The 11,893-nt window shown below is 41.1% G+C and overlaps 1 protein-coding gene across 1 annotated transcript; it reads right to left on the bottom strand.

Annotated features, from left to right (window-relative positions):
* Nucleotides 1-1,145: 1,145 nt before the first annotated feature.
* On the bottom strand, nucleotides 1,146-11,518 carry ikbke (inhibitor of nuclear factor kappa B kinase subunit epsilon). The gene is made up of 22 exons (XM_070902103.1): nucleotides 11,451-11,518; nucleotides 11,205-11,309; nucleotides 10,548-10,661; nucleotides 10,182-10,319; nucleotides 9,776-9,905; nucleotides 9,519-9,700; nucleotides 7,339-7,499; nucleotides 6,936-7,046; nucleotides 6,642-6,821; nucleotides 6,311-6,507; nucleotides 5,881-5,939; nucleotides 5,660-5,751; nucleotides 5,419-5,520; nucleotides 5,063-5,120; nucleotides 4,166-4,278; nucleotides 3,978-4,054; nucleotides 3,845-3,884; nucleotides 3,643-3,744; nucleotides 2,449-2,545; nucleotides 2,147-2,238; nucleotides 1,992-2,063; nucleotides 1,146-1,884 (listed from the first exon to the last, which is right to left on the bottom strand). Exons 3-22 carry the CDS (start codon nucleotides 10,644-10,646, stop codon nucleotides 1,821-1,823), a joined length of 2,166 nt encoding a protein of 721 aa, XP_070758204.1. The 5' UTR covers nucleotides 10,647-10,661; nucleotides 11,205-11,309; nucleotides 11,451-11,518; the 3' UTR covers nucleotides 1,146-1,820.
* Nucleotides 11,519-11,893: the final 375 nt, after the last annotated feature.

Here is an 11,893-nt window from a genome sequence, read left to right as displayed (position 1 = left end):
GTACCTGTTCTTTTACAATGGAAAGTAATCTATTGTATGTAATCAATTATTTAATCCTTTTTTAAGGTACTAAAGAAGGCTGGGCAGAAGTGTTTTGTCACAGTTGAAACTACCAATTTAGATCAACCAATTATTAAAAAAAAAAAAGACCTATAAGAACTAATGAATTTGATGTGTGGGTATGAAACAGGACAGACACAGCAAGACTTATAAGTGGGCCTACAGTATGTACTGAATATTGCCTTGATGTAGAAGAGTGAGAAAGTCTATGTGATAAAAACACAATGTCACATTTGTTTGTGTAGGCTAGGAACAGGAAAGTTATCAAATTTTCCACTTTGCCAAGAGCACATCATATGAGCCGCACAAAACCACAGAGGCAGTTGCGCTTGTCCCCCTAGCTAAGCCGAGAAAGCCCCCAAGGACACCCACACCACGCCGACAGACTCAATTAAAAAATGTTCAATTTCGTTCTCTGTCCTCTGCAGTGTCACAACAGCTCACTTGTTCTGTTTAGTTTTGTTTGAGACTTTTCATCTTCCCATCCCAGATACACACAGCCACATCAAATTGAATGTTAAAAGTAATTTGAGTACAGACTGAATATGAGAGTGTAGTGCTGTGACTTTTCAGAACGTGCTGACTCATCCTCAGAGGTACGTCATCACTGTAAACTTACAAGAGGGGACAAGAAATGGGTTTTACTTTCACTTTTTAGCCTACATTACTTCATAAACAGAGATAATATTATTTCTTCAGACAAAAACAAGAGATTAAAAATATGTCAAAAAAGTTTAGTACAAAGTACGGTAAAAGTATATTTTATGCATCACCTGTGACCCCTTTAGATACAAATAACAAATGCTGGGATTTCCCCACTGTGTGAACCACACTGGCTAATGTCATTTCATGTTAATTTGCTGTACTGTTACCGGACTGTTGACTGTTAAAAAGGAGACACTGTGGTGAGTGAGTTTCCCTGATTTAGTTCCTTCTCTTTTACAGTGAAACCTGCAGTAAAATACAGACAAATAACTTATCATTCAAGTTAAACATCAACAGCAAGAGAGACAAAAGTTAAAAACCACAGTGCTGTGTGTGCTTGGAGAAGCTGACAATCAATGATGTAATCAATAAGTATTCTTTTATTCATTGAATTTACAATGATAAACCTGAAGGCAAACGAGAAATGCAGTCACGTGCAACCATTTAAATGATCAACCATTTGGAAAAAAGACAGCAGACGGCTCAAGTGCTTCCTTCAACAAACACACAGTCAGTCTGGTTAAATGAATCATTTCAGGTTCTGCTGATTGCACAGAGCTTCTTCTGTGGGACAAAGAAGAAACATGGCCTGAGAAAAACACTAGCAGCTGACTTGGCGTTCATTTTGCTTTATCCTGACAGTCCATCACTGTTGCAGCCTATTAGAAATACAAGGCATTAATGAGGTTTGTATTGAACTGCTGCACTCAGCCACAAGCCACACACACACGCGCACACATGCACAGACACACACACACACACACACACACACACACACACACACACACACACACACACACACACACACACACACACACACACACACACACACACACACACAGTGGCGTTTCCTCTTTCTCCATTCTGTGCATCTTATCTCTAAATTGAGATTCACATTTTATTGATCGTCTTCGGCTGCTTCCTCTTCATACAGCATGGGCTGCAGCCGGTCCTTGAGAGAAGATCCATAACTGTTCATGAGTGGCAGTTAAAAGTTACTTGTCTGTCAGAGGGAGTGAATTTGTGAGTTAAGATGCAAAGACGCTGCACTTTTGTCACAGTGTAGAAGGTCTGGCCAAGCTCGGCTCCAGAGCTGCTGGAGAGTTCACTGCTCCCAGACTATAGGACAAAACAAATACAAACAATCAACATCAGAACTTCCTACCTACTGTATATGGGGGTGTTTCGACGGAGGAGATGTATGGACAGGAAGTAATTCAACTGACCTCTCAATAATGTTGTTGTTACACTGTAGTTCCCTCACCAAAATCTCCATTTCTTCCTTCAGATGGTGCATCCTAGAACAAAGGAAGATATGTTATCAGGGCAATCGGACAACTGTCTCTATCTTGCTCATACATGCACACACAAAGACACACACCTGGAGACCATCTGGTCCTTGTCCCTGGGTGGGATTCCAGGCTGCTCTCCCGCTCTCTTGGACTGCAGACTTAAAAGGATCCTGTCCAGAGCCTGAGGACAGATGAGACGTTACATCGTCACATCACTGAGATGCTAAAAGAGTGACATCACTAACATGACCAATGAAATAACACAGCCAAGTCTAATGAAAAAAATATTAAAATATTAAATTACTTTTCAGTCAGTGCAAGAATACATGTCTATGTGCTGTCATGTCACAATCTTTGATCTGAGCTGTAGAGACACATTTGAAATGTTGACCTTATTTTGGCGCTGCTCACTCATCTCCAGGTCTGCCAACAAGCCTGTGGAGAACGAGCTGAAGTCCTGCAGTCGGGTCTGCATCTCCAGTAAAACACTGCAAATACAGTAGGAACACGCGTCAACAAGTCAAAGCTACACTCTTACAACGTGCCAAATCAATGAGGAAAATGTTGAAATTTGTTAGTTCAATTGAAAACTGAAATCTGCTATGGCTAATTTTAAATGAGCAAAATATGTCATGAAAGATAATCGGGATGATTTGTTAATAAGTAATAAATGATTTATGCAACAATTATGCAGCGTTTTGAAGTATAATACAAGTACCTGATAATATAATTTTCATCAAAATGTCATCTTAACCTCTCTCTTAAGACCAAAACAATACTTGAACCTTAACCAAACTGTTTCAGTTCACAAACCTCAGTTACCAAATCTTCACCTACACATTTGATGGGTACGTAACATACAAACGTATGTGTGGGAACCCTTTGGTTGCATATATCTACACATACATTCACACCTGAAAACTATCCTCCACTACTGCTCTTCACATGTTCCACTGTGTCTGGGAAGCCTCAGTTCAATGTGCAATATGAAAAGACGTCCCTAAAGTGAGACTTTTGACTGACTCTTAAACAGTATATGAATAAACAAGATCACACACAAAGGTTCTTGTTAGTTAGATTGGAAATGGATATCCATTCATGTAAATCACTTTAATAGTAGTTCTACAAATGTTTCAGCCTTTCTTAACACAGGAGTGTGTTTAGAATGAATTACAATACATTTGGAAAAAAACAAATGATCAGGTCACACCTACCCCATCACAATTCAAAATCTAATTTTAAATGTAAAAACCTAATCCGAACAAAACGGAACAGGAATTCCAGGATTATAGAGGGAAATGCAATAAACTTAACAATCTCAATATCACTTGCTAAACAAATGTGAAGTGAGGATTAATAATGCAGACTATCAACTTAATCTGTTTAAGACGGGACTGCTGAATAGCAATGTCCTACTGCCCTGTGTTAATCTTCTTCATGTAAGCTTTGATCATCTGTGTGAATGGCTTTAAAACCAAACAAACATCTTATTGTAAATACTCAAGAGCGGTTCGGATAACACATCTGAGGTGAGTCTGGTCCAAAGTCTACACTGAGCTTAAAAATGCAACTTGAGGGCTCTGACCTGCTCCATGTCTTTGTTGAGGCCGAAAGCTCTTTGTATCTCTGCACGCAGTCCTCTCTACAGAGAGATTTCACTCGCTTAATGTGGGACAACAGGTGGATTCTGGGAACGAAGAGTGACAAGCAGATTAGAGAGAGATCTCAGAACAACATCCTTCACAGGCTGGATGAGCAGGACAGCAGCTGTGTGGACACATACTCACTTCTCAGACTTGTGGATTTGCTCATCATTATATGCCAACTCTGTGGTGAAAATAAGAAACGGGTAATGTATTGTTGTCATGAACAAAAAGAGTAATAAATTCACAGCATATACCAACAAAGAAACACACATACTGCCAGTAAATCTGTCTTTACGATAATGCTGGTGAATTGCCACTATCTTCTGCAGCAGCATCTCCATCTTCTGGCAGCTGTGGGAGACAATCAGAATCAGAAATACTTTATTGATCCCTGGGGGAAAGGTCAGAGTTCAAACACTACAAACCCACGAGGCCACCCTAAGGCTTTGAATGCCTGAGTACCTCTTGTCATTGGCGAGCGTCTCTGCTAGTTTGGCCTGTTCTATCTGCAGATGGTCCAGTCGGTTCTGAAACTCTTGGATGCCGGCAGTGTATATGGGCAAGTGCTCATGGACCTGCAGAGACAGCAGCCACAGACACTGATCCCTTAATCAACAAATCACAAGTCTGCCACAGAATTACTCCATTATCCTAGATTAGTTCAAATGTATAGCAAGTTAAATGTGTTCAAGTCCAGCAATGCTGCACCTCTGTCTATCCACACATACTCTTTCCACGCACTTATGATACTGCAAAAAGAGAACTCCAAGGGCATTCTGGTTGCTTAGAATATAATGTTTTTGCAATGTTTTGGGTTTGAATCTCACTTATTTTTTACAGCTGCCTCAAATGTGATCAACCTCATCACTTTTTAGTACTGACTGAAATGTGTCCGTATTGAAAGCTGCCATTAAATCTCTCTTCTAAGTCTTTAAACAGAAAGACTAGTTTATATGGGCAAAACTCCTCTATGCCTGTTTGTGTTTTCAACATTTCACATTCTAGAAGTTTGGCTTTGTTTTGGAAATGTTTATATTTATTAATAAAAGTATCATTTAGATGTCGGTACTAGAGTAAAAAAAATGACCCAGTCCTACTTTCAATCGTGAGGTAAGCTATCCCTATAAGTAAATGTCAGCAGGGCTGATACCTTCCAGAGGTTGGCCATCAAAACAGGAACTGTGTTTCTGCATGCCATCCCTTTTCTTGTCACTCTATTCATTGTGATCTGTATTTTCCACAATATACAGATGAATGAAGGAATAACGGCATACAAATATGGAAAAAGTCCTATTCCCAACACCATCAGCCACAACAGTCAAGCCAGCTTTTGTGATGCCTCTTCCTGACGCCACTCACCAGCTGCAGCTTTTGACTGCTATCAGATGAACCTTGGTTTTCTGCAGCGTAATGGCCTCTAAAAAATAAAGATACAACAGATATAAGAGGAGAAAGGGGAAAAAAGAGGAGGTTATGACAATATCAAAAATGTAAAAGACACATTTTGTCTACATTTGTCAACAAATGACATCTCTCACAATCCACCACATTCATAAAGTGAGCAATCCAAACCTACATCACACTCAAGCACAGCTCCATTTCAAAGCCCTGCTGCTCTGTATTGTAACATGTTTCATACAGACATGTATCTGTGCAATTCAACACCCCAAGTGAGACATCGCAGATTTTCTCAAAAAGTGTGTAGATAAACTCACAGTGTGTGAATCCTGTGTTCTACGTTGAGGCAAGCCTGCAGTCTAACGGTGATCATCGCAATACTGTGCATTGCTTCTCCACACTCCCTCCGCAACCTCATCCTGATGAACAATAAGAGTGTGGGAGAAGAGGAGCGTGGAGGTGAAATGGAGGGGAGAAGAGTTTGACAAAGGTCATTACCTAGAGTCATTACATAACCTGGGAGGTACATCACTCAGTGAAACAAGTAATCCTTCTCACATGTAGCTGTAGTATCCTTGCAGTAACACCTCTCTGTGTGTGTGCAGCAACTGCACTATCCTCAGATACTGGTGGACCACTCCCACTATCACCTACAGAGAAGACATGGGTTAAAGGAGATAATAAATAATGGGTTGGAGGCTTATACCACATACAATTCAAATAAAAATGAACATAACATTAGGCATGAGCGGCATCGAAAATCAGCAGAGCAGGAGTACCTTGGAGAAGCTGTAGTCCGCCATAACGTCAAACCTGGCTGGGAAGACTGGAGTCTCTGCTACAGAGGAGAGAAAAAACACACACACCAAAAATATATGACTTATGGAAACTGTGTGTTCAGATGTATGTGTGTGCATGCCTGGGAATTAATAATTGTATGCACACATTACTATTACTTTCCTTTTTAACCAACCTTCATTATGCAATATCTTGTGTATCACTTGCCTATATCTGGGATTGCCATTTAAATTATTCAACAAAACTTGCATGTGAGTAAGTGTGATGCTAGGATACACCTCACATCAAAATCCTTTCATATCTCCCTCGGGGAACAGCAAAGAAAAGAAGAGCAAAGCTTAAGACTTCACAGCTTAAGAGACTACACAGAACCATATCAAAGGTGTGTGTGTGTGTCTTTGATTGTCTTACGTTCTCTGAAGGGCAGGCTGGTATTTGCTTCAGACCCGTAGCTGAGCAGAATGAGGGGCCGGGCAGGTGAAGTGCACGGGAGGTTGACCACCTTCATGTTGCCCTCCAGAGGGAGGTCGTGACCCAGGTACAGCAGATGTTGCAGCTGAACTCCTATACCAGTCTGAGACGCCACCTCCTCAAAGAATACTGACACCCTGAGAGGATCGAGGGGAGAGAGACTTTGGGCTGCCAGACATCTTTTAAAATTTCCTGATTCTGCATTTTTTTAAGTCCGTCACTTGTGTTTGATCAGAATAATGTGAGTGATGATAGGCCTGTGCAGACTTACGTGTTGTAGTGGTGTATGTAGATGCAATGGGCCATGGCATGTTGAAGAGAGAAGAGGTGAACTGGCTGCCGCTGAAGTATGTCTGTGGTGGCTGTGAAGAACTGGTCAAAACCCCAACACCTCTCCTGGTCCGCCTCCAGAATACCTGCTAGTACTGGAACCAGCTGCACCGTCAGACCTCTTCAGACAGGGAGGGACAGAACAGCAGAGAAATAGATGGAGAATTAGCATCACGTGTTCTCATTAAAGAGTCACTGACATGCATGTTCAATTGCTCTTTATTAGGTGACATACTGAGAGAGTTGGCAGCTGTGAGGTAGGTGGTAGCTCCACTCTATAGGTCCGTCTGCCACCCGCTGTATTCCAGCTATTGCCCCAATAGGCTTCTCTGTAGTTATTTTGTACCTACACAAAAACAACATGTCAGGCTGATGGATTATTGTGTTATATAATGTTTTGCCCCAGGATTCCTGTAGAAACATGCAGCAAAACATCTTTCTCTAAAGGGGAAATCTAAGATGGGGGAGATTGAGCTGATTATAGAGACCAAACTCAATGTCATAATTTCATATAAATATGTTAAAAATACAAACTTGAATTGAAACTGGCGTAATAACGGTTGAAGGGGTGGAGTTTGAAACTCAATGTCGCTATCAGAAACGTGATTTACTTTTTCACACCTAATGCATCAACTTACATGGTGGGCTTGTTCCTGCGGGGTCCTCCATACGGTGTGAAGGGAAGACTCCCAGTGGCAGCGTGGTAAAATGTCACACCTATACTCCACAGGTCTACACTCACTCCATAGGACTTCTGATGAGGCTTACGCAGCACAGCACGTTCATACATGTCTGGGTGCTACACACACACACACACACAGTTCAGATTATTATCTAATCTGTGTCAAGTGAAAGCTATGTTTTGCCCTGACATGTATTATTTACATTAAATCAGGGAACATCATGTTAAACTTAGTGGGTATTTATAGGTCACACATACAGTGCTTTGAAAAAGTATTTGCCCCCTTCCTGATTTCTTATTTTTTTGCATATTTGTCACACTTAAATGTTTCAGATCATCAAACACATTTTAATATTAGACAAAGATAACCAGAGTAAATACAAAATGCAGTTTTTAAATGATGATTTCATTTTATTAAGGGAAAAAAGCTATCCAAACCTACCTGGCCCTATGTGAAAAAGTAATTGCCCCCTAGACCTAATAACTGGTTGTGCCACCCTTGGCGGCAACAACTGCAATCAAGCGTTTGCGATAACTGGCAATGAGTCATTTACATCGCTGTGGAGGAATTTTGGCCCGCTCTTCTTTGCAGAATTGTTTTAATTCAGCCACATTGGAGGGTTTTCGAGCATGAACGGCCTGTTTAAGGTCATGCCACAGCATCTCAATTGGAAAAGTCCTGACTTTTCCATATACTAAATACTATATTCTTATTTGTCAGAAATATAAATTATATTGCAGCAGATATATGCAAGCACTGTGAATCACATATGCCATATGCTTGTTAGTCTGTCAAATTGTTCTGTATATGCAGCCTTTCCATGATCAATTATTGAACACCCTTATAGCTAATATATTTAACCATTTCTCCACTAGAGGGCTACCCAGTCTTGATAATACAAGTTGCTTTGAGGTATCAAGATCTGAGCTCCACAGGGCCGGTCTCATAAAGCCATTTCAACACAGTCAGGTTGTCTTTGCTGCGAAACCTAACACCGGTAACACAAGATTTTCACATCAAGCTGAAGTGGATTCACATGCAATGATGGGGTTTGTAACAAACACACCAATCACATGCAACACAGAAATTCAGATCACAGGGAAAGCTGTCCTCATGGCAGAATGAGGCCTTGTTTACACTGTTTATAAGGCTTATAGTAGTATGGGTAATATGATTTGTACAGAAAAGGACAAGTTATAGCCTCTAAGCAAACAACTATAAAAGGTATAAAAGAAAACAACTGCATTGGTGGTAATAATATTGACTACATTGATTGCACCCTTGGCTGTAATAATGGATACTGTAAAGAAATGTATTACTAATAAACATACGAACAAGCTATTATTACATCAGTGAAAGCCCTGAGAGCTTTCCCTGAAGGTTACCAAATGTGCAATAACTGTCCATCAATAGGGTGCACTGAGCATACTTTTTATTGATGCAATATTATTTCAGCACATGTTTTCATTTTGATGTCTTTACTTTATTTATCCTGAACATTAGGTGATCATGAATGAATTGCCCCCCCCCCCCGCCTCCACTGAGGCTGTAAAAAGATTTTGTTCATAAAGTCGCCTCATGTTCTTTAAGGCAGCAGTAATGGAATATGAAGGCGACAGGCTAAGTTAAGATTGCCTGCAGGCCAACCTGTACTAAAGATGATATAAGGGAATTCTGTGCACAACACATGGTGGAAACAAATCTCCATAACACAACTGCTGAGACATCAAAATAGTTTATGAAAATCTAATTTCCATCCGTGTTTCTTGCGGGCATCTCTTTTGTTGTTCTGTTCCTGATTAGTTAGCTAAATCTATCAAAAACTACTGGACAGATTTCAAGGAAATTTGGTGGAAAGTTAAGGAAAATTCTGTATTTTCCTGAATTTCCTGATCTGACACATATAGGCCCACCAATTACAAAGTTTCCCTTTTCCCTACTAATCTAATAAATTGTCATCAATCTTATACTATATTCTGTACATACTATATGTGGATGACCCCGAATTGCATATCCTAGGCAGAGGCATCTATTTTCTCCAAGTAACTTCATTCAAAAAGTAATTTTTGACTGCATATTTACAAGATCGCACAAATACAGGCTTACTGCGTTTATTTGTGGGACTCTCATCTTACCAGATACTCTTCAGTTCCGTAGATAGACATAAACTTCTCATCATCTTCTAGCTCTCTTGCTGCTCCAAAGTCAGTTAGCTTATAAACAGACTTGCCATCTTCCCCAACCTGCCGCATGATATTGCCTGGCTTTATGTCCCGGTGTACCACTCCATTTTCTCGCAGGTGGTTCATCCCCTGCACTGAAGAGAGGAAAAGGATGGATACTTCAGTTTAGGTATATGAAATTATTGTAAAACACCTAAGTATACACCCACCTACACACTGCAAAACTGTGAGGAACTCTGTTTCAGGCAGGCCAAAGGCATTTTCTGGCTCCTCGAGCAGGCTGAGCAGGCTTCCTCCTGAACAATACTCCATCACCAGCACCTTCTGTTTGGAGGGCAGCTAACGTGAGAGAGAGGAACATTAGGAGATGAGCTGCACTTCCTTCCACACTGTAAACACTATGAAAATGTTAGGAAAACTTACCGCCTCAAGAACTCCATGATAGATACTGAAAACTGTGAAACCTAGAACTTATATAACTTAATATAACGTGAGGAAAGTGACTGAGAATGTATGCATAAATGCTATACTCTCCTATTCCATGTTCCACACAACATATGGCTGTGTTTTCCCTTGTCCTTGTTTTTGTCTGTCCTCCTTTCTTAGTGGCCTTACCTCCTCCACGGTGTACAGCCTGACAATATTGCTGTGGTTGAGCTTCCTCAGCATCTCAAACTCTCTCATCTGGACCTCATGGGGGCGGTTATAGCTCACTGTGTTAAACACCTTGACGGCTACCAGCTCACCCGACCTCTGTACACACACACAGACACACACTTACATCAGCATAACACATCAAAGCTTCATGCAAGAACACCAAAAATAGCACACCTCATCAGCAGTGCAACCACAACCTTTTCTTATCGCACATCCTGCTGCTGCTTTTGAGCCAAAAGGTAGGCTGAAACATCTGAGGTACTGGCAGCAGTGAAACAACTTGTGCCTTATGATAATAAAACCATCCACAGTGTGGCTTGCTACCTTGTGGCGTGCTTTGTAGACACTGGCAGTAGCCCCTTGACCGAGTACATCTTGTAAAGACCACAGGTAGTTTGTTGTACTGGCTGTCACCCCTGACATGCTGGGAGGAAGAGACTGAGAGAATAATTAGAAAAACATTAACAGAGACTGGAGAGACAGAGAGAGAGAGAGAGAGAGAGAGAGAGAGAGAGAGAGACAGAGAGAGAGAGACAGAGACAGAGAGAGAGAGACAAGCCCTCTTTGTTTCTGTGACCATAACAAATTAACTATGAAATGCAGAACAAAGTAGCCACACACCAACAGTTAGCTGTTAGTTAGCTTAGTTGGGGTCGTATAACAATATCTAAACAGTGCAATATATCACAAAATCTAAGTTATCATAGACTCATTAACTAAATTCCTCACGTTATAGAGAGGTCAACAGTAAGCCTACATAGTTAGCTAAACTACATATGCTCTGGTGACTTATATTTAGCTTTAACTTGGTATTTAATCTAACTGACAGCTCGTTGACTGTTACTATAATAACATTCTGCTCGCAACTAGCTAGCTACATAGTTAGTTAACAACTAACCAGTTTAGTAGCTAAGCTATTTAGCAAGTTCAGTTTAAGGTTAACTAACAGAAATGTTAGCTGTAACGTTAATGTTAGCTTACCTGCACTGGTGTTGCAGTTGGCCGTGCTTTAACCTAAACTATCTGACAACTGGGTCTACAGGTGAAGTTGTGCAGGCTGTCTCAGCACGACAGTTCCCGGCAAATCTGACGTCAAAATAAACGTAAATCCTTTCAGTTACAGCTCAAACTGTTCTGTGGCTTTATGGTAAATCCAATTCGCCTGAAAACAAAATACGCCCACGCTTGAAACGTCTTCCGTAGTGCGGAACAGAAACAGCTGCATACCTGCCAAATGGCTGCTTTCTGAACAGGTACGAGACAGAGAGGACCTGCTGAGGAGGATGAAAACTGTTTCCTTTCTAACGTGCATCCAAAGAGTTCACGAGCTCCTTCAAATCTCTTTTAGGAAGTGTGGGTTTCACACGGAGCGGACTCTGGTCTATAGATGGTGGCGGAAAAAACAGCAAAGTGCAAACTTGACAATTTCGTGCTCTGCCTGAACTTCCGACAGTGTTACAGTCAGTAACTGTTAGGACACTGAGCACCGAGGCACGCCGCACTGTCCCACATCACGTTACACTGTGGCATCCTGAGGGATCTGGAGTCATTCTTGTGCCTAGTTTTGACTTGACGCCAGTTTTAGAAGAAGAAGAAGAGACTGGGGGACTAAAACAGCACGCTCATGTTGGGCACCTCCAGGTTAAAGAAAAACTACAGCAGAATCTCCA

This window comes from Enoplosus armatus, chromosome 3, assembly GCF_043641665.1.
Source record: "Enoplosus armatus isolate fEnoArm2 chromosome 3, fEnoArm2.hap1, whole genome shotgun sequence".
NCBI classification, from domain to species: domain Eukaryota; kingdom Metazoa; phylum Chordata; class Actinopteri; order Centrarchiformes; family Enoplosidae; genus Enoplosus; species Enoplosus armatus.
This window is presented reverse-complemented; position numbering and strand designations above follow the sequence as displayed.

What these genes read in the sequence shown, in the direction of transcription:
- ikbke (XM_070902103.1), bottom strand. Translation starts at nt 10,646, where the DNA reads ATGTCAGGGGTGACAGCCAGTACAACAAACTACCTGTGGTCTTTACAA. An exon ending in CAAGGATACTACAGCTACAT is followed by an intron (nt 5,521 to 5,659) that starts GTGAGAAGGATT and finishes ATTGTTCATCAG; the next exon opens with GATGAGGTTGCGGAGGGAGT. An exon ending in TCAACAAAGACATGGAGCAG is followed by an intron (nt 2,546 to 3,642) that starts GTCAGAGCCCTC and finishes CTGTATTTGCAG; the next exon opens with TGTTTTACTGGAGATGCAGA.